The sequence below is a fragment of the Sorex fumeus genome, unplaced genomic scaffold (assembly GCF_029834395.1).
Source record: "Sorex fumeus unplaced genomic scaffold, SorFum_2.1 ptg000047l, whole genome shotgun sequence".
Lineage (NCBI taxonomy): Eukaryota > Metazoa > Chordata > Mammalia > Eulipotyphla > Soricidae > Sorex > Sorex fumeus.
Genome location: NW_026606104.1, coordinates 3,903,112 through 3,923,618, shown reverse-complemented (window position 1 = coordinate 3,923,618; position 20,507 = coordinate 3,903,112). Strand labels below are relative to the sequence as shown.

Sequence of the window (20,507 nt, the reverse complement as noted above, 5' to 3'; positions counted from 1 at the left end):
AGACAATGCTAGACTGCTCGGGCTGGAGAAAGGTGGTGAAAAGGTGGACTTGAGAAAATGTAGGTTTCTAATAAAAAATGAGGATTAACTATTAGTGAAACAAATTTCACCTATTTCTTGGAAACAAAGAAAGCTAACTTCCCTGTAAACAAATTTCTAGCCACTGCAGTCACTAGTTGCAGAGGTCTTTGTTTCTTTGATGCAGTCTGGTCAGTAAGAATTAAGTTCTACATTGTCTAAAACAAAGACATTCCTTTTTTTTCTTTTTTGCAGCTCAGTGCAAGTTTTGCAGCTCAGTGCAAGTTTTCTACTACTGAACTACATCCCCAACCCTTACCAAGATTTTTAAGGCTACATCAGAGCTGACTTTTAACAATTACCTCTTGCCCCTACCCAGGTGCACACATCAAGTCCTGAAAATATTTCCAGCTAGCACAGAATTTACTTGCTACAGAGTAGTCCATTTTCCCAGGCTGAGAGTATAGTTGTTTAAACACTTAATTTACCAAAAAAAAAAAAAAGGTGTTGTTTACCCAAGTACCCCTGAATTCAAAGCAACAAGGGGGGAGAGGAAGAAGAGGAAAATTGTTATGCACTATGATGAAGTTTCTAGGAGTTGCCACTCCTATAACTTACAAGTACTAAATGTTTTCTTGTCCGTATGTGATTTCAATTTGTGAGCATGAGTTACAATGCAGATGTGAATTGCATGACTAGTTACTTGTACCACAGTGTACCAAACCAGTCAATGATATATATTAAAGACACTCTGAAAGCCACATAATTACCGGAAGGGGGGGAATCCTCCTAATCACTTTTGCTATTAGCTTCCATTTACCTCTTGGAAGTGCTTTGAAATGTGACTTAAAAATTTTTACCACCTAGGTAGTAACAACACGGAGCAACAGGTCCAAAGTTAGTGATCGTGGATGGATCACTGGAGAGCACAGAATTAGCAGCCTTGCAGTAACAGAGACACATACCCAGAGTTAGCACAAGGAGACAAGAACTCTGAAGCACTCTTTCTTAAGAAACAAAAATATTAAAGAGAGTAAAAGTGACAAGGATCAGACACTAGAGAAAGAGCAAAGGAACAAGTACAGGTTTCAACACAGAAGTGCCTTCGACCATGTTTTGAAAACCAGCTACTTAAAAAAATAGCCAGAGAAATTTTACAGGAAAAAAACAAATCACAAGCATTTATTGAGCATCTACTACGTGTCCAGTACTTTAAAAAATACAAAAGCAATACGACTGGGTCACTGCCCTCAGGGAGCTCACAATCTAATTGGCGAAGACAATTCAGAAACTGAGGCTGGACTGGGGGGAGCCGGCCTGCTGCCTCCAACGGAGCCCTGGAATCCCCTAGGGGCTCCGTTAACAAGACCCCCGGCCTCCAATCTCGGGGCACCCTTCCCCGAGTGAGGCCCCAGGGAGGCTTCCGAGACCCACACCCGGCAGCACACGTCTTCAGGCTCCGGTCGGGAGCTCCCGCCCGCACCCAACACCATCTGACAGTCTCATCTCTGCAGATAACGGGGGTAGGGTCTCAGCCTGAGGACCGGGATCTCCGGCAAGGCGCAGGCGCCCCCCACCTCTCCACCGCCCAAGTCCCCTCCGACGTCCCCAAAGCAGGACCAGGACGTAGGGCCGGCCGGGGAGAGGCGGAGGAGGCGGAGAGGGGGACCAAAACAAAACAGATCCCCCCCTCCGAATCCTCGGGGTCGATTAACAATGACCAAAAAACCAACGCCTGTGCTGGGGTCTTTTCTTCCCACCACACGCTCGGCCAGGGGCGGCCCCGCGGCCAGAAGGGTGGCAACCAGCGGCCTGTTTGTGACACCGGCCGCGCGGCGGGCCGGAGGGCCGCGGAAAGGAAATCGGGGTCCCCCGTCCCAGCGGCAGCGGAGTCGCCGCCCGCCCGAGTGCCCGAGTGACGTCCCCGAGGCGTAATCCCTCGCCTCGGCGAAGGAGACCCCCATCGCCCCAGTCGCGGCAGAATTGTTTCGGGCCCCCCCCACCTCCGGGGGAACGGCGGGGAGGAAACGGGCCGGCGCGCCGAGCGGAGGCGCCGGCGGAGGGTGCCGAGGGGCATGACAAAGAGCGGGGCCCGAGAGGGGCCGCAAGCCCACGCGTGGCGGGGGGGCGCACCCCGCTCGCTCGGCGCCACCTCGGGCGCTCGCGGGGGCCAATCGCCGCCTTCCCTCCCACCCGGAACCAATTCGGCCTCCGCACTCCGGAGCGAGGGCCACATGGGGGAGTTTGGGGCAGCTCCACCCCGCTGCCCTCCCCGCCCCCCCACGCCAGGCCGGAGCCGGCTCGGGGAGGCCCGCAGCGGGCCGGGAGGGGCGGGGGACCCCCCCGCGTCTCCTCCACCAGCGCCGACCGCGGTCCGGACCGAGCCCTACCTCAGGCGGGGCCCGGGCCTCGCTCACTCGCGCTCTTTCTCGCTCTCCCCCACTCGCTTCAAGCTCCAGCCGCATGGCCCCCCCCCGCCCGCCCCGGCTACCCCAAGCCCCGCCCCGGCCACGCTCCCAAATCGAGGCCCCGGCTCTGGCGCGGCCCAGTAGGCCGCGAAGCCGACCATAAACAAAACCTCGGGCGGCCGACTCGCTGTGCGGGGGGGGAGGGGGACGCGCCAAGGTTCGCAGGACTGGGGGGCGTACGGCAGGGGGACACACGGTGCGGGGGGCCTCGACCGAGGGGGGGCACGGCGGGGTAGGGGAGAAGGGAGGGAGGGTAAAAGGGGGATCGCGGATTTAAAGGGGCCGCGGACAATACCCGGCCCCGCCGCGCTGCCGCTGCCGCCGCCGCCGCCGCCAACGCCGCTGCGCTCCCAACTTTACCTCAGTCTCCTCCACACTGACACCCCGGGCCGCGCCGCCCCTGTCACGTGATCTAAGATTCCCTCCTCCCCACCCCCCTCCCTGCTTTTCCCTCTCGCGCTCGCGCTCGCGCCTTCCCCCTCCCACTTGCCTTCCTGCGTCCCTCAGCACGTGACGCGAAAGGGCCGCGCACGCAGGCGTGCGCGCGCCGCCGCGCCACGAGACGCCTGACTCCGGCGGCGCGCGGCCGCCCCGCCTCCGCCGCGCTGGCCCCGCCTCGCCACGTGACGCGCGGCCGGCGGCCGCTTCCTCTTCCGGGCGTTCTTCCGCCGCCTGGGCGCCCGGCTGCGGGCGCTGCCCCGGGTCACGTGCCGAGCGCCCGCGCGGGGGGGGCGGGGCGGGGTGGTGTTCTCCGCTCCCCGCCCCCCATGGTGGCCGCCATGTTTTCGGGCCGGGTCCACCTGGCTGTTTCCCTGTGAGGAAATGGCCGAGGAGCTGCGGGGCGGCCCGTGCTGACAGGGCGGCGGGGCCCTGCGGAGCCGACCGGCGCAGGGTGGTGGGGGGGCATGGCGCCCAGCAGTAACTGGTTGTCCGGGGTGAACGTCGTGCTGGTGATGGCCTACGGCAGCCTGGTGAGACCCCGCGCCACCCCCCTTCGGGGCAGCCCCGTCCCGCCGCTCCCCCGCGCGTTACCTCCGCGCCGGGCGCCCCCGCCGCAGCTCCGGACCCCGCGCGAGTCCGCGTGGGCGCGGCCCTGGCGTCGCGCTCAGGGCTCTCCGCGTCTCTCGGCAGGTGTTTGTGCTGCTGTTCATCTTTGTCAAGAGGCAGATCATGCGCTTTGCCATGAAGTCGCGGAGGGGGCCGCACGTCCCCGTGGGCCACAACGCCCCCAAGGTAGGCCCTCGAGGCCCGGAGCGGGCCCGGTTCCCCGATCCTGGGCTCCTTGGCGCGCAAGGAGAGCCTGGAATGCTCCCGGGGCCTGCGTGTCGTCCGCCACCCGCCTGCGCGCCCCGACTGGGGCCAGCCACGGTGCCCGGCGGCCCTGGCTCACCTGGGGTGACTGGGGTGCGCACAGCCTGTAGCTTACCCCAGAGTTTTGGGTTCGCGTCTGCAGGACGCAGGACCGAACCAAGCCCCTTCGGGCAAGGCGTTTCCCCATTCAACGTTGAAATAATGCCCAATATCTTTATTTCAGTTTTTCGGGTTTGGGCCCACTCCTGGCAGGGCCCAGGGATCACTCCTGCCCAGGCTCGGGCGTCCCTGTGCCACGCCAGGGTTGGAACCTGGCTTGGCCGCATGCAAAGCAAGCCCCTTGACCCCTGTGCTATCTCTGCGGCTCTAGGTTTTAAATATATTTTTAAGTAGATTGTTCTCCGTTTTCTCATAACGGTCTTGGTTTTCCTGAATCGTCTTTTACAGTGGATCTCCTTTTCATGTGTAGTCTTAATAAGGTGCACACTTGGATGAGGCTTAGTTTACACAAGTCGCTGCGCTGCTGCCACTGTGTTGATACAAGAATGCAGGCACCTTGCCCATTTGTTCAACACGGTAAAGCTGGGGCCTACACATGTTAGGTACTAAAAGCAAGTCAGTTGGAGGGTAAGAGCTCATTCATATTGTCTCACCTCCAAGACCAAGGTTCTGTTTTCCTTTAGCTCCTGTTTGAGGCCCAAGAGATAGGACTGGGTTAAGATATCTTGGCCAAGTGGATTGCTGCACTACATAGGGTTTCCTAAGCACTGCCAGGTGTGACCCTCCCCCCAAAATAATTATGTGTGTGTGTATATGTATGTATATAGTTACACTTACATAGATACACAGACATGCACGCACAAAGTTAAGTCATTAAGTGTTTTAACTTGCTTCTCTGAGGCATTGGGAATGAGCGAGAGCATTCCCTCAGTCCTCTGGGAAGCATGCAATGCTGAAGATCCATCCTGTTGGCTTCTGCATGCAAAGTCTGTTCTCCAGCCCCTTAAGATACCACAACCTGAAATTGCAACAGTGTTCCTTCTGCATTCCCTCAGCTTTCCACCTGTCACCTGCACCTCCCTCCTCTAAGGGTTAATTTGCTACACCTTAACCACAGAAGAGTCAGAGAAATGACTCAAAGAGAGTAAGAGTGAGCACTTGCCAATAAAAACTTGGGCTAATGGCTAGGGAGACAGGTCAGTGATAAGACAAGCTTTTGTCTGAGGCACCAAGTTTTGATACAACACCCATCCACCCCCACCCCCTCCAAAACACAACTTTTGACTACTCAGAACCTCTGTCCCCATTCTAGATAGGATTCCTTTTGCTTTACAGAATTCTTTCTTTGGTGCCAGAGGGAGCGTGATAGGCTCTGGAGCACATGCTTTGCATTCAGGAAGGCCAAGTTCAGTCCCCAGCACAGCATAGTTTCCTGAGCACCACCAGTTACTGCCAAGGAAAAACAAAGCACATTCTCTTTTGAGGGGCTGGGGCTATTGCTCAGAGTGCTAGGGCACGTGCATTGCATGCAGAAATTCCAAGTTCAATTCCTGGGCCCCCATTGTCCCCTGAGCACTACTGGGTGTGGCCTATAAAACAAAAACAAAAATAGATATAGCTTAGAGGAGCGTTGGATATATGATTCAAGTAGAACACATAGTACTGCATGAGTAAGGCCCTGGGCACTTTCCAGCCTTACCCAAAACATCTAGCTAAGATATACAACCTAGGTTCTTACAGCATCCTAGCTCATTCTTGTTTTGTTTTATTTAAGGGAGACACACCCAATGATGCTTAGAGCTTACTTTCTGACTCTGTGCTCAAGTTTATTCCTGGCAGTGCGCTAGGAAGCATGCACTGCTGAACCCAAGTCAGAATGCAGGTCAACTGCATTCTAGCAAGTACCTTGCCCACTATAGTATCTCTCCATCCCACCATCTCTTTCTGTACTCCCTTTTTTTTTTTTTTACCCCCCTTGCTGATAGTCACCCAGCGATGCGCAGGGCTTACTCCTGCTTCTATACTAAGGGATCGCTCCTGGCAGGCTCAGGGGATCATATATGATACTGACAAACTGAACCCAGGTCAGCCATGAACAAGGCAAGCAATACCTTGCCACTAGACTATTACTCTAGCTCCTCTATTTTGTTTTTAAATCTTAATATGACTTTCATTATTCAGATGAGCAGTTTTTTGTTGTCTTAGTTGACTTGCTGTGTTCCATTTCCAGATTGTTAGGAAGCAGAATATAGGGTAAATTATTGTGTATTATTTTTTTCTACATAAACAGGACTTGAAAGAGGAAATTGATATCCGACTATCCAAGGTTCAAGATGTCAAGTATGAACCTCAACTTCTTGCAGATGATGATGCAAGACTATTAGAGCTGGAAACCCAGGGAAATCAGGGTACGCAGCAATCTCTTGGATGTTCCACTTCAGTGAGGAGTTCCACAATGTCAGAATTCCTTTGTTCTCGGAGCAGTCATTACAGCTTCTGACTTTACTGGCAGTGTAATTTCTCTGTTACTGTGTATAGGTTAGAAGTGGGCAAACAGTTGATTAGAGTTGGAGAGTCTCTTGAGGGTTTTAACTGAGACTAGTCTCTTTCTTAACAGATTGCTACAACTATTTATACAGGATGAAAGCTCTGGATGCCATCCGTGCCTCTGGTAAGGGCTTCTTGACAAGCTTCAGTGGGATGCTGAAAGGTGTCCTGGAGGAAAAGGGAGGGACCTCTCTTCATACAGTTTGTTCTTTCTGCCTCTCCCTGACTATAGGAATCCTAGACTTTTAAGAGTTCTAGGTCACTCTTACCTAGGAAAGTGATTTAGACCACTAGTTTTCAACTGCAGGCCTGAGAACTGTTGAACACCAACTACTTAGGCAAATTATTTGTTCTCCAAAGGAGAGATCATGTTTTTTGCTTTTTGGGTCACACCCAGCGATGCTCAGGGGTTACTCCTGGCTCGGCACTCAGGAATTACTCCTGGCAGAGCTGAGGAACCGTATGGGATGCCGGGGATCAAACTGGGTCTGATGTGTGCAAGGCAAGCATCCTCCCCGCTGGACTATCGCTCCGGTCCCCTGTTCTTTTCTTTAGACTATTAGTTCCATGAGCTGGGTGGTGGTGATTTGCCAAGTCAGGCAGCTGGGAGGGATGGGGAAAACAACAACAACAAAAGGACAGGCAACACAGTTGTTTCACTAAACCCAAGACACATGACTTTAAAATTGTTTTCATTCTGTGCTTATTGTCATATTTATCTCTTAAACATGATTTCTATTTCAATAACAGCACTATTCTGTGCCACTGGTCCATTGATAGAGCTTATAGTTACATTGCTGACAGCAAATTACCACTTAGCCCGACTTCTATGCCTTTGGTTATTTGGTTTTTGGATGTGTCAGGGATGGAACCCAAGTCTCATGCATACAATTACTTGCATGGGGTTGATCCTGGTTTGATCCCTGAGTCCTGTCAGGAGTAATCCTGGAATACAGGAGCCAGTAAAAAGCCATAAGCAGCATAGGGTGTGGCCCAAAAAACAAAAATACTAAAAAGGAAAGATTACCCAAAAATACCAGTCCCACCCACCCAGCTTATACATCAGACCTGTTTCTACATTTGGAAAATTAACTAGAAAGATTAATGAGCAGGAGAAAAACGAGCTTTGCTTTTTATCTCCTCAGAGATCCCGTTTCATGTTGAAGGCCGGCATCCCCGTTCTTTAATGGGCAAGAATTTTCGCTCCTATCTGCTAGACCTTCGCAGCACCACTACACCTTTCAAAGGCGTGCGCAAGGCCCTCATCGATACCCTGCTGGATGGCTATGAGACAGCTCGCTATGGGACAGGGGTAAGAGGGTAGCCAGTTTGTCCTTCAGAGAATGAGAAGGATTGCCCATTGGTGAGACCCTCAACCTTTCTTCTTCTCTCCTCAGGTCTTTGGCCAGAGTGAGTACCTGCGGTATAAGGAGGCCCTGAGTGAACTGGCCACAGTGTGAGTTGGAAGGGAATGTGTCAGAGGGAATTGCTGGAGAATTCGGTGTAGATGAGTCTTTCTCACACTGGGATGACCTTTATAAAGCAAAATGGGGGTCTGGAAGGGGGCAGGGGAAGTTGGATGTATACTAACATAGTTTCTTTATACTTCTTATGTATATGTTAAAATGAAATTAGAAGGAAAACCAGTCTAGAATACAAAGTTACTAGCTGTGAAATGAATCCATGTTTTCTGTTGTGTTGAATATGGCTCTTTCCTGTTTTGTTTTGCTTTTGGGCCACACCTGGCAGTGCTTAGGGATAACTCCTGGCTCTGCACTCAGAAATTACTCCTGGCGATACTTGGGGATCAGATGGGGTGCCGCGGATTGAACCTGGGTCTGCCAGGCAAGTGCTCCCTGCCCACTGTACTATCTCTTTAGCGCCTGTGGCTTTTTCTTAGAACAAAAGGCATGTCTATTCTCTCGCCTTTCTGTCCCTACAAGTAAGCTATCTTACTCTGAAAGAATAAAGATCCTAGTAAAAACACAAAAATAATCAAAAAGAAAAGGACCCAAGAGTGAGCTCAACGGATTGCAGCACAATCTCCGCATGCTTGAGGCCCAGGTTCATTCCCAGGTACTGTAAGCATGAATCTGGGCCTAGACCAAACCACAAAACAAAATCTTACAGCAGTGATGAAAATAAATATACGAGGATGAAAACAGTATTGATCTAGAAATTATGCGGGTGTCCTATTAAAAATTCAGGGGTCAGGACCTGGAGCAGTAGTACAGTGGGTAGGCACTTGCCCTGCACACGGCTGACTTGGGTTCTATCGCTGACATCTATCTATATGGCCCCACACCTGCTAGGAATAATCATAAGCACAGCCAGTGTAACCCTCCACCCACCCCAAAAATATCATAAAAAAATAAAAGGTTTCTAAAATTCATGGGATGGGGTACTACTGCATGCAGCCAACACAGATTCAATACCTGGTACCCCATGTGATCCCACAAGCCCTGCCAGGAGTGATTCCTGAACACAGTACCAGGAGTAAGCCCTGAGCACCACCATATAGCCCAAAGACAAAAACAAAACATGTTCACGGGATGTAATGAAGAACATAGCCTCTGAAATATAACAAATCAGGGTTTTTTTGGGGGGGGGGGGCTTGGGCCATACCTGAGTCCCTGGCAGTGTTCAGGGGTTACTCCAGACTATGTACTCAGGAATTATTTCTGGTGGTCCTTGGGAGACCATATGGGATACCTGGGATTGAACCCATGTTGGTATATGCAAGGCAGCTCCCTACCCACTGTACTATTGCTCCAGCACCAAAATCAAGATTTTTGTTTTGTTTGAAGGCCACGTCTGATGGCACTTGGGGGCTGCTTCCTGCTTAATGCCCCAGGGTCACACCCAGAGGTATTGGGGGACCATGCAGTGCTAGGGGTTGAACTGGGGACTCCTCCATGCAAAGTACGTGCATGCAAAATATGTGCTCCATCCTTTAAGCCATCTCCCCATCCCACATGTAAATTTCAACCCTGATCTGTTCCATGCTTTGACACCTTAAGCAGTTTACTTATTGTGCCCTCAGTTGCCTAACCTACAAAATAGGTGAGAACTCCATATAGGGTTTTTCAGATACTGGTTAATAAAGTACTGATAAAGCACCAAGCTCTGTTGTATGGGGCATGAGAGGGGGCCACACCCTTTGGTGCGCAGGTTCTGTGCTCAGGAACGTTCCTGGTAGTTGCAGGCAAGCATCTTTACCCACCTGTTGTTCTATCTCTTCGGCCCCAAGCACCAAGTTTAATGTCCAAAGTACCCAGTAGTTGTTTCATTTTTTTGTGCAAGTGTGTTGGCAGCATACACACTTGAGGTGAAAAAGCAGGATTAAGTAGTATGTTTTAAACGTACTACAGAATTAAGTAGTATGTTTTAAGCATTCTAAAAAGAAAAAACTGAGGGTCAGATAGTATGACAGGTAGTGTAATTGCCTTGCACCAGGCCAACCTGGCTTTAGTCCCCAACACCCCGCGTGGTCCCCAAACCATCTCAGGAGTGATCCCTGAGTACAGAGCCAGAAGTAAACTCTGAACACCAGCAGATATGACTCCAAAATAAAAAAGATTGAGCCAGAGACAGGCCAGGAACTCAGGGAAAATTGATTTATTTATAAGATAGGACAGAGATTATTGTAGCTGCATTTCTGTGACAGATGAGCCCTGCTCTGTATTCCTTTTGATCTTCATTCAGTCTGGGGCTTCTCTGCCCTCTCTTTTCTTCAGGATCAAAGCACGAAGTGGTAGCTCTCAGAAACAGCACCAGTCAGCCGCCAAAGATCTGACCCAGTCTCCTGACGCTTCCCCAACAACCATCCAGGTGACATACCTTCCCTCCAGTCAGAAGAGTAAACGTGCCAAGCACTTCCTCGAATTGAAGAGCTTCAAGGACAACTATAACACATTGGAGAGCACACTATGATGGGGCTAAAGGACTCTTGCAGTGGATAGAGTCAGACGGACTGCAGTGTGCTTGTTGAGCTGACCCAGACCTGCCTGTGTCAAAGCTTCCACTGTTCAGAGCTATCTAGAAAACTGTTCACCAACCCTTCCTTAAGGCCAGTGTTTTCAGACCTTCATTGATTTAAAAGTTCTTATCTGGATCAAGAATGTAGCCCAGTGGTATCGCACGTGCCTCTCATGTATGAGGCCTGGATTCCATCCCTAACACCACGCACTGAGCATCACTGGGTGTGGATCCCAGGCAGCAGATTGAAGCACCTCTGGAAATTGCCCCAGACCCCACCCCAGCACTGTTGAGTTGGCCTCTACTTGAAATAACTGAGTGCTGGGAGTGCGCTTTGCATGCAGAAGACCCAGGTTCCATCCTACCACCTCATGTTCCTTCGAGCATCATCAGAAGCAACCCCCAAGCAATTGGGCCAAGACTAGCCTCTAAGTCACATTGCATTTTCCAGACAATCCCAAAAGTGAGTGTAGGCCTGAGGGGGGTGATTCTCTTCTGTAACTACCCCTTTGTACACAGTCAAATGGGAAGTTTGGATTTGAGGAAGGCACTGACTGGGAGGTCAGGTGAGGCCATGGGTGGTATGTAGAACAACTTAGCTGGTGCTTTACCTAAACCGAGGTGTGTTGGAGTGTTGGAACCTTAAAGCTTTGATGTGTGAAGGCCTGCACACCGCCTTCCATTCTTCATAAATGTTTTAAAGGAGTAATCCCATCACCTTATATATTGGGGATGCTAAAGGACAGTGAAAGGATGATCAGATCTTTGCACTCATCTCAACTTTATAAATTATTTAATAAAATAGTTAAAGAAACCAGGATTCCTTTACAGTTGTCTTTTTTTTTTCTTTTTGGGTCACACCCAGCGATGCTCAGGGGTTACTCCTGGCTTTGCACTCAGGAATCACTCCTGGCAGTGCTCCACGGACCATATGGGATGCTGGGAATTGATCCCAGGTCGACCACGTGCAAGGCAAACGCCCTACCCACAGTGCTATTGCTCCAGCCCCTACAGTTGTCTTTTAATAAGGTTTGTTCAGTGCAGTTATGTGTTCTCTGTTCTCTGTGCTTGAATAATGGTAGAACAGGATGACATAACATCCTGAGAAGTGATTGGACCATAAATATCCTGGATCCCAAGCCATAGTGGATAATCCTGGCACTATCAACAGTAGAAATGCCGAACTGGGGACTTAACACTGGCACAGAACTGCCTGTGTCATTAAAGAACGCAGAAGAACCAGGTTTCTGGGGCAACAAGCCAGATGACCAATCATGTCCTAAGCCTGGGGTTATTGTCCAAGGTAAATGTCGCTATGACTACCGAAACCTTGACAACTAAGATAAACAGAAGATCCTGTTCAGTCCTAGATCCTATCAAACAAGTCCGTGGACATGGCTACAGAAAAGGTGTCAAAAATAGAAGAGGTATGCAGAGGGACAAGGAGGGGCTGCAATGGAGCTTTCCCTGAGAGGCCTTTCACATGATAGAATAGTAATAGGAACAGAAGCTTATGTGCGGCAAGCAGGTATTCAGGGACTTCTTTCATACGAATTCTTGTATGTTTTCTTTGATCCACATAGAAAATTGGCCAGTCTCAAAAAAAGAAAGGCCTGGGGCTGGAGCGATAGCACAGCGGGTAGAGTGTTTGCCTTGCATGCAGCCAACCTGGTTCGATTCGCAGTATCCCATATGGTCCCCCGAGCACCACCAGGAGTAACCTCTGTGCTTCGCAGGGTATTACCCCCCCCCCAAAAAGAAGGGCCTGTCTCCCACTAGACTAGGTTCTAGGTTGAGATACTAGTAATAAAGGCAGTTAAACAACATCCTTTTCTTACAGAAGTTTCAAAACACCCCAGGATCTAAGAAGATTGACAGGTAAATTCTGCTTCAGTTTATTTCCGTAACACTTTAGCTTGTCCTTTTTACCCTCCTGTCCTGTCGCCTACTTCAGCTCAATTCCATCTTGTCAGGAGCTTGTCAAAAAGGAAAATGGAAGGGCTGGAGCTGGTAGGGCACTTTATGTGGGATCCCCAGTTACCCCAGATGGTCACCCCAAACTCTCTCAGGAGTGAACCTTGAGTGCTGAGCCAAGAGTAGGTTCTGAGCACTGCTAAGTGTGGCCCAAAACAGAAAAAGGAAAATGGAGTGGGTGGGGCAGAGTGGAGAAGATTCCTTTTTCTTTGCCTTCTAGTACCCACTAAATTAGGCCAGTGTTACCCAACTGGGGGCCATATGGTCCTCTGGGCCCCCAGGTTATCCCAGTGGGACTACAGGTCCCCTAAATGGGGAGCCATGGCATAAGACTAGGGTATCAACTGGAAAGGCAGAAAGGCCAGAGGAAGGAAATAGGTCAGAAGGAGCACAGGACAGCCAGCAGTAATTATAGCCAGCCTATGGGCGATTCAGTCCCTAGCACTCAGTATGGTCCCTCAAGCCTCACCAGGAGGAATTCCTAAGTGTAGAGCCAGGAGTTAGCATCGCCTTGTGTGGCCCCAGAACTCCCCAAAAACAATTTTAAAGAAGGGGGGTGGGGGCCAGTGTAATAGTACAGCAGGTAAGATGTTTGCCTTGCATGGGGCTGACCCAGATTCAATCCCTGTCATCCCTTATGTTCCCCTGAGCACTGCCAGGAGTAATTCCTGAGTGTAAAAAGCCAAGAGTAACCCCAGAGCATTGCTGAGTATGACCTGAAAAGGAGCCGTGCTGAGACACTTGTTACACAGTGGTTTTTTCCTGCCCCTTGCTTCCAAGGATTTGAAGCAGTTTTGTCTTTTGTTTGTGTTTTTGTTCTTTCCTTTTTCGGAGGGAAACGGTGCTCTTTGGGCCACACCTAGGACAGCTGCATGTAAGGCAAGCTACCTTATTCTGTCCTATCTAGCCCCAAAGGATTTTGAGTTTTAAAGGCGGGCACTGGCAGTATTCAGGGTTCACTCTTGGTGTTTTTGCAGGGATCAAACCCAGGCTTCCTCATGAAAGCCTGTGTTCTAGTTTGTTAAACTGCTTGCTGACCCTCTTCCTGTGTGCATTGTAATGCTGGGATCAAACCCAAGGCTTCATACACGCTCTAACCATTGAGTTTCATCTAACCCTCTTTTATTGTTGTTGCTTACTTCGTACTATCATACGGTTAATATGCAGTAAGCATTGATTGAGGAAGACCCCCCAGAACACTAGCCTGAAAGTAGGGGCTGGATGGAACTTTGCACACAGCTTACTCAGATTCAGTCCCCAGCATCCCATATGAACCCTCCAGCTCTGCCAGAAGTGACTCCTAAGTGTAGGACCAGGAGTAACCTCTGAGCATTGCTGGATGTGCCCCCCACCACCCCCACCCCTAAAAAAGATTAGCCCGAGAGTAGCCTTGCATGTGTGAGGACCTGGGTTCAATCCCAGCACTGGAAAAGAAATTTTACAGCAAGCATAATCCATGCTTTGTGGGCATGATCCTCTGAACACTCAGAAACAAACCCCAGGACAGCCAGGAATAACCCCTGAGCATTGCTGTGTGTGGCCTAAAACATACCAAAAAGTAAAAGTAAAAGTAAAAACCTGGAGCTATCTGGAGACAGTACATCATGTAAAGACACTTTCCTTGCACACAGCTAACCTAGATTTGATTCCCAGTACCATGTAGGGTTTCCTAAACCCCCGCCCCTCCACCAGGAGTAATCCTTGAGCACTTCTAGGTGTTGCCCCCCCCCCCAAAAAAAAAACAGGAGCTAGAAAGATGGTACAGCAGATAAGGTACTTGCCTTGAATGTAGCTGAGCCCTGTTTAAATCATATGCAGTCTCCCAAGCACCAAAGTACAGATCCAGGAACAGCTCCCTGAACATGGTTAGATGTGGTCTAAAACAACAAAAATAAGGTAGCTGGTGAGATTCTGAACAAAAGAAACGTTTTTTAAAAGAAACCTGTCAGAACTCAGCGATAGCACAGCGGGTAGGGCGTTCGCCTTACAAGCGGCCAACATGGCCGACCCGAGTTCGATTCGTCCGCCCCTCTCGGAGAGCCCGGCAAGGTACTGAGAGTGTTCGATATGCCAGACACAGTAACAACAAAGTCTCCAATGGAGACGTTACTGGGCCCGCTCGAGCAAATCGACTATCAACGGGAGGGCCTTTACCTTTTACCTTTACCTGTCAGAACTCAAACCCCAAGGTGAGGTAAGCAAGGTGGGTACTCTCCCTCTGAGCTACATTCCCAGTCACTTCCTACTGTTGCAAAGGCTAACCAGGGCCCTGAGATGGAGCACAGCAGGTAAGGCAGGTAGATCCCTGGCCCCCGCTTAAGAGCTACCTCTGCGCTTAGAGCTGAGAGTAACCTTCACTGCCGGCGCAACCCTCACCCTCATCCCCAAAACAATGATCCAGTGGTCAAATGTATACCCTGCATGCATGAGACCCACCAGGGGGTTTCCTGAGCATAGAGACAGAAATGTAAAAGCCAGTATGAAAACTGTTAATAGGTAAGGCTCCAAGTTGTTTATTCATATTAATAATGCTGATATAAATATGGTCTTATGTTTAGGAAAAGCCTGTTAGTATATGATCATTTATCTGCAAAGATACACAAGAAATTGAGAACTTTGTGGAGGACTATGACAGTAAATGAAAGGATCATCGTCTCACTCCCCACCCCCAAAAATTATCACAAAGTTTATTTGAATAGAGGCCACATATGTGTGTGTGTGTGTGTGTGTGTGTGTGTGTGTGTGTGTGTGTATACACACACACACACATTTTATATATCATAAAATGAACTTAACAGTTTGGGGGCTGGAGGTAGGGCACTTGCCTCATATGCAGCCAACCTGACTTTGATCCTTGGCAGCCCATATGGCAGCCATTTGAGCCCTCCAGTAGTAATTCCTCAGCACAGAGTTAGGAGTAATCCCCAAGTCTCTGGGTATGGCCAAAATTTAAAAAATAGTTTCCCTTTCAAGTAACTTCAAGTACTGGTACAGTAACCTTTGATAAGGTTTTTTTGTGTTTTGGTTGGGGGCGTTGGGCCACACCCAGCAGTGCTCAGGGCTTACACCTGGTCGAGATCAGGGGGACTGAAGGTCGTACCAGGAATCTGGGTTGGCCATGTGCTAGGCAAGCACCTTTCCTGTTGTGTTATCTCTCCAGTCCCTTGATACTGATACATGTTTTTGTTGGTTTATTTTTTTCTCTTTTGGTTACACCCAGCAATGCTCCTGGCTCTGTACTCAGGAATTACTCCTGGTGGTGTTTGAGGATGCCACAGATTAAACCCAGATTTGCCCTGGCAAGGCAAATTGCCCTACTCTTGATAAATTTTTAATCTCTACTTCTCCAATACCAATTTATCCAACTCTGGGACAGGTGGCAAAATTTGCATACTCAGTGTCTGTGGCAGATGACCCTGAGTCAGAGGAGAAATCCATACGCCGTCCTCAGGATGCAGGAAATCATGCAACAGGAATTGGTACTGAGCAACAAGGAACTGCTTAGGGTGAGTTCTAGCAAGGCTGATCAGAGGTCTCCACTGTCCTGTGGCTGCCCCCTGGCACTATCAACCTCTTATTACCTCCATCACTAACTTAATTTGCCATTGAGGTTTACATTACACCAGAGCAATCACCCTTTTTGTTGGGGAGTGAGGACCTCCCAAGTGGTGCTCACTGGGCCCCTGATTCACTCCCAGAAATCCTTGGTCAGTTGGCCAAGAAGGGGGTTGGAGTGATAGCACAGCAGGTAGAGCATTTGCCTTACACGCAGCCGACCCAGTTTCGATTCCCAGCACCCCATATGGTCCCCTGAGCCCCACCAGGAGTAATTTCTGAGTGCATGAGCCAGAAGTAACCCCTGTGCATCACCAGGTGTGACCCCCCCCCAAAAAAATAAGCAATTGGCTAGGAAGTTTAGTGCTTGGACCCATAGATGAGGTGCTGGTCCTTGATCCCTACAGTGCCAGGGACCATCAGGGCCACACCTAGTAGTGCTTAGAGAGCATGTAATATAGGGGCTGTAACCCTGCACAATCTCCCTGGCCCAAACAATCACTCTTCAACTCTGAGTGTCCCAAGTTCTTTTTCGTGAATAGTGGTTCATTTCATCCAACTGAAGATGACACATATATCAAAAACAGAAACTTGCCTTGAATGTGCAAGACTCTGTGTTCATTCCAAAATAAAATCTCATCTTGGTGAGGCTCAATATTGCCTCTTCAGGGAGCAGGAGTTAGCACCAGGGTAGATATGGCATACTTGGCATGCAAGAGACCTAGTTTGCTCCCTGGTACCACAGGTCCCCCAAGCAGCATGCTGGGAGCTGCCCTTGAGCATCGCCCCAAAATTGCCTCTGCATTGCTAGCACCTGCTTCTCAGAGTGTATTTCTTGCCTCCCTACTTTGCCTCCACCTTTTCCCAAAGTTGCTGTCCTATCATCTTGGTTTCCCCAGTTGCCCAGCAGACTTACAGATTCAGAGGATGTTCTGTGGAAATATTCACTGAACGCAGGGGTTGGGGATATGGAATTGAGTAGTGGTCCCCTCAAAGATTCGGCCACACTGCTCCTGTCTGCTCGATGGCTCAGCTGAGCACTGGTCCAGGAGAACACAAGTGACAGGAACACCCCCAGGCCGAGAATGCAGAAGGGCAGGTGTCAACAGCAGATATTTTGTCAACAACAGACACTTTGTCATGCCCCCAACCCCCCACCCAGGTTCGGCAAGCTGCCCTGCACCAGTTACTTGAAAAGGAGCATCAGCAGTACCAGCAGGAACTCAGACAAATGGGCAAAGCATTCTATGTGGAGAGGATGTGATGAACCCCAACACACACCAAGCCTGCCAAGCTCACCTCTGAATGAAGCCTTACCACATGGAGCCTCCTTCCCCAAAACACTCCTGGATCTGTCTAACCTCTGCTCTTCCTCCCCCTCTCACTCTCCCATCAACCCCTATTGCTGTCCGGAAAGCAAGTTGTGGAACAATGGTAAAGACATGAGTGACGCCTTGTGGCCAGAATGAGAGATGCCGGTGATGTCAGCAACGGGAGGGAAGGTGGCGAGGTGGAAAATGGGACTTAGAGGATGCTGATTTAATAAATAAAGTTAGCTTCTAAAGGTACAAAACTAGACCATTTGGTTAATTTCTTTTTTTTAATGCAAAACAGATTTATGCACATGTGCAATGATGAGATAAGGTTTAGATATTGGATAATAAAAAAGGTAATCCAATAGAGAAGCTCAAAATTCTTCAGTCGACTCTGAGACCTTGTACAAAGGAAAGGCTTGCATTTTATTCAGACATTCAGTCTTCCCGGGAGTGTTTAACAGGCTTTTCAGCAGAGCCTTGCTGTCGATGCTTCTGCTTCCTGTAATTGATAAGAAACTTGATGATCCAGATAGCTTAGTTTCTTCATCTGCTTAGCCAAGAACATTTCCAGGAATTTTATGACACCGGTTTTACCATTCCTCTAGTCTTCCTCTAAGCATTCCTCTAAGGTCTTTCAGAAGCAAGTCTAACTTTGTCTCCTACTCCAAAACTGTTGTAGTGCTTCTGAGCCAATTCCCCAGGCCTCAACCACTAGAAGGGAGCTCCATGAATTTTACGTATTTTAGAAACTGCCTTGCATGTTCCTTCCTCATCTCAACTTGATCTTCAAAGAATGGAATAAAATGAGGCACATTTGTATCATCATTGTAACAAAAGGCTATTGATAAATAGGTGTCATGGACACTCAGCTTCAAAAATACTCTAAGAGTAAAAGCAAGTTTGCACTCCTCAGATGCCATGTCAATTTTAGGCAAAAACCCACCTGGTTAATTCTTTCAGCCCTAACTCTGGATTCCTTTGGAAAGCACTTGTTTTCAACTGGCATCATCTTAATATAGCTTCCTCATCTGTAACCTTTTTGTTTTGTTTTAGGGCCATATCCACCAATGCTCAGGACTCACTCCTAGTTCTGGGCTCAGGGGTCATTCCTGGCAGGACTTGGTGTCCATATGGGATGCAGGGGATAGAACCCAGGATTACCATGTTCAAGACAAGCACCCTACCTTCTCTAGTATCTCTCTAGCCCCTCATCCATAACCTATTTTTTAAAAAAAATAATGTAGGATTACTGCTACTTTATCAGCCATTCATTAAGCTGATTGAATTGAGCATGAGCTCCACATTATTTTTTTATTTTATTGTATCACCATGAGATAGGGCTGGAGCAATAGCACAACAGGCAGGGCATTTGCCTTGCACGCAGCCAACCCAGGTTCAATTCCTCCTCCCCTCTCAGAGAGCCCGGCAAGCTACCAAGAGTATCTCACCCACACAGCAAAGCCTGGAAAGCTACTTGTGACGTATTCGATATGCCAAAAACAGTAACAAGAAGTCTCACAATTTGTTGTGAGATATTACTGGTGCCCACTCGAGCAAATCGATGAACAGGAGGACAGTGCTACAGTGCCATGAGATAAAGTTACAAAGCTTTCATGTTTGAGATTCAGCCGTACAATGATAGCTATCCCTCCACCAGTGCACACTTTCCACCACCAGTGTCCCCAGTATATCCCCCCCTACACACACATACACACACACACACACACACACACACACACACACCCCAGTCCTCACCCTGCCTCTGTGGCAGACAATTTTTCCAATACTCTCAAATTTTGGGCATTATGTTTTGCTCGAATTTTCCCACCACCATTCAAGTCCACCTGCCAGGGCAAGGCTAGATAATATATTTTCCATAGCTCATTTTGAATATCATGAGAGCTCACACAGCCATGATTGTAAATGTAAATTTCTAGATTGTAAATAGTTGGGTTCCAAAGACATCTCTGTGTGGCACTAATCCATTTTGGGATTTAATTGGGAGTCTCTGGGCCAGGGCTGTTGGTGCTCTAAGATGGTGCCCAGAGGAAAATTATGGGCAGGACCTCCACTCTTCTGGGCAAGTGGGGACCTGAGGTGGGACAGCCCAGGTCCTCTGCCACCATGCAGCCTGGAGATTTAGTCCTGGAACCTGCATACCTGGGCCTTGCTTATGGAAGCTCTTGGTCAACGGGATTCCATCTGGAGTATGTGGGGAGACTGCACTTGCTCCATTTGGGTTGCCCCATTGATATTGGTCGGTGTGGGGCTCGGAGAGATCTCTGGCACTGTGGTATCTTCCAGGACTTGCTGTTGTGTCTCTGGGCCAGGGCTGTTGGTGCGCTAAGATCCACATTACAAAATTTTCAGCAGATTATACTTGGTGAGATCCATCCTGAGATGGTGAAGTGAGGCTGGGGGCTAATAGCGGCGATTTTGGATTGTGGAAGCAGGTGGCTGCTGGGGACTCTGCTTGGACAGGCACAGGCCAACCCGTCCCTTCGGTCTGTTCAGCCATGCATGGGTTGAAATTTAACTGCGGCTTTTGATCTCTTTCAAGATTTATTTAGGGGTCTCTGAAGCAAGGCCAGTAGTAGAGCTTACAGGGTGGCACTAGAGTTGGTTCGTGGAGGTGATTGCCAGTGCTTTCATGTGTATTGGGAAGTGGGGGGAGGTAGCCCATCCCAACTCTGAGAAAGTCTGGAGATTTCCGTCACAAAACCAACATACCAGAATTTTCAGCAGATTATATCTTGGTGAGGTCTGTCCTGAGATGGTGGAGTCAAGCCAAGGGTATGGCAGTGATTTTGGATTGTGGAAGCAAGTGGCTGCTGGGGCCTCTGCTTGGGCAGGCCACCAGGCCAACCCATCTCCCTCCGATTTACCCCAGTCTGTTCAGCCATGCGCAGGTTCGAAATTAACACTGGCTTTTAATCTCTTTCGAGATTTATCTATGGGTCTCTGAAATAAGGCCAATAAATGAGCTTGTATAGCTGAGCCAGAGGTAGTTTGTGGGTGTGGCTCCCACATACCTGACTTTGGCCATTTAATTTCTTGGTAAACTTGGTTCCAAGTTGTTGGGGTCTGGCCAAAGACACAGCGGCAATTTTGGGGTATCAGGAAGCCTGAAGGCACCATCAGGCTGCTGATGCACTCGCCCTGCAGGTACAGGTTGACCTGTTGGCGGCACCATACTCCTCAATCCATAATCTTAACAGAGCTGCCTGCATTATGCTCTCTCATCTTCAAACTTTGCTCCCACTGACCTTGTCTGTATTTTGACAAGTGGCTCTGAATGTGTATTAATATCCACAGGCTCTGTGAGGTTTGAGGGCTGGGA

The 20,507-nt window shown here is 49.4% G+C and overlaps 3 protein-coding genes across 19 annotated transcripts in view; 2 read left to right on the top strand and 1 right to left on the bottom strand.

Moving 5' to 3' along the window:
- The window catches only part of UBAP2L (ubiquitin associated protein 2 like), a 52,134-nt gene extending 49,179 nt beyond the window's left edge, over positions 1 to 2,955 (bottom strand). For 16 of the 17 annotated variants that reach the window (XM_056122601.1, XM_056122607.1, XM_056122603.1 and 13 more), the window contains exon 1: positions 2,782 to 2,876. The gene's annotated coding sequence lies outside the window, so the exon portion shown is untranslated. Of the gene's footprint in view, positions 1 to 2,781 lie in introns of all 17 variants that reach the window. The other variant, XM_056122602.1, reaches the window with a different exon arrangement.
- Positions 2,956 to 3,328: 373 nt separating this feature from the next.
- Positions 3,329 to 11,142, top strand: CUNH1orf43 (chromosome unknown C1orf43 homolog). Its single transcript, XM_056122929.1, has 7 exons — positions 3,329 to 3,457; positions 3,618 to 3,719; positions 6,088 to 6,205; positions 6,415 to 6,468; positions 7,490 to 7,656; positions 7,742 to 7,800; positions 10,082 to 11,142. The coding sequence occupies exons 1-7, from the start codon at positions 3,392 to 3,394 to the stop codon at positions 10,275 to 10,277; spliced, it is 762 nt and encodes a 253-aa protein (XP_055978904.1). The 5' UTR covers positions 3,329 to 3,391; the 3' UTR covers positions 10,278 to 11,142.
- A 196-nt stretch (positions 11,143 to 11,338) lies between these two features.
- CFAP141 (cilia and flagella associated protein 141) lies at positions 11,339 to 17,409 on the top strand. Its single transcript, XM_056122930.1, has 4 exons — positions 11,339 to 11,749; positions 12,163 to 12,200; positions 15,673 to 15,802; positions 17,014 to 17,409. Exons 1-4 carry the CDS (start codon positions 11,717 to 11,719, stop codon positions 17,113 to 17,115), a joined length of 303 nt encoding a protein of 100 aa, XP_055978905.1. The 5' UTR covers positions 11,339 to 11,716; the 3' UTR covers positions 17,116 to 17,409.
- The last annotated feature ends 3,098 nt before the right edge of the window (positions 17,410 to 20,507 follow it).

Excerpts from the sequence above, each read along its gene's own strand:
- CUNH1orf43 (XM_056122929.1), top strand. The coding sequence starts at position 3,392 with ATGGCGCCCAGCAGTAACTGGTTGTCCGGGGTGAACGTCGTGCTGGTG. Across the intron at positions 6,206-6,414 it reads GGAAACCCAGGGAAATCAGG|ATTGCTACAACTATTTATAC; the intron begins GTACGCAGCAAT and ends CTTTCTTAACAG. Across the intron at positions 7,801-10,081 it reads CTGAGTGAACTGGCCACAGT|GATCAAAGCACGAAGTGGTA; the intron begins GTGAGTTGGAAG and ends TCTTTTCTTCAG.
- CFAP141 (XM_056122930.1), top strand. The coding sequence starts at position 11,717 with ATGGCTACAGAAAAGGTGTCAAAAATAGAAGAG. Across the intron at positions 11,750-12,162 it reads AGGTGTCAAAAATAGAAGAG|AAGTTTCAAAACACCCCAGG; the intron begins GTATGCAGAGGG and ends CTTTTCTTACAG. Across the intron at positions 15,803-17,013 it reads GCAACAAGGAACTGCTTAGG|GTTCGGCAAGCTGCCCTGCA; the intron begins GTGAGTTCTAGC and ends CCCCCCACCCAG.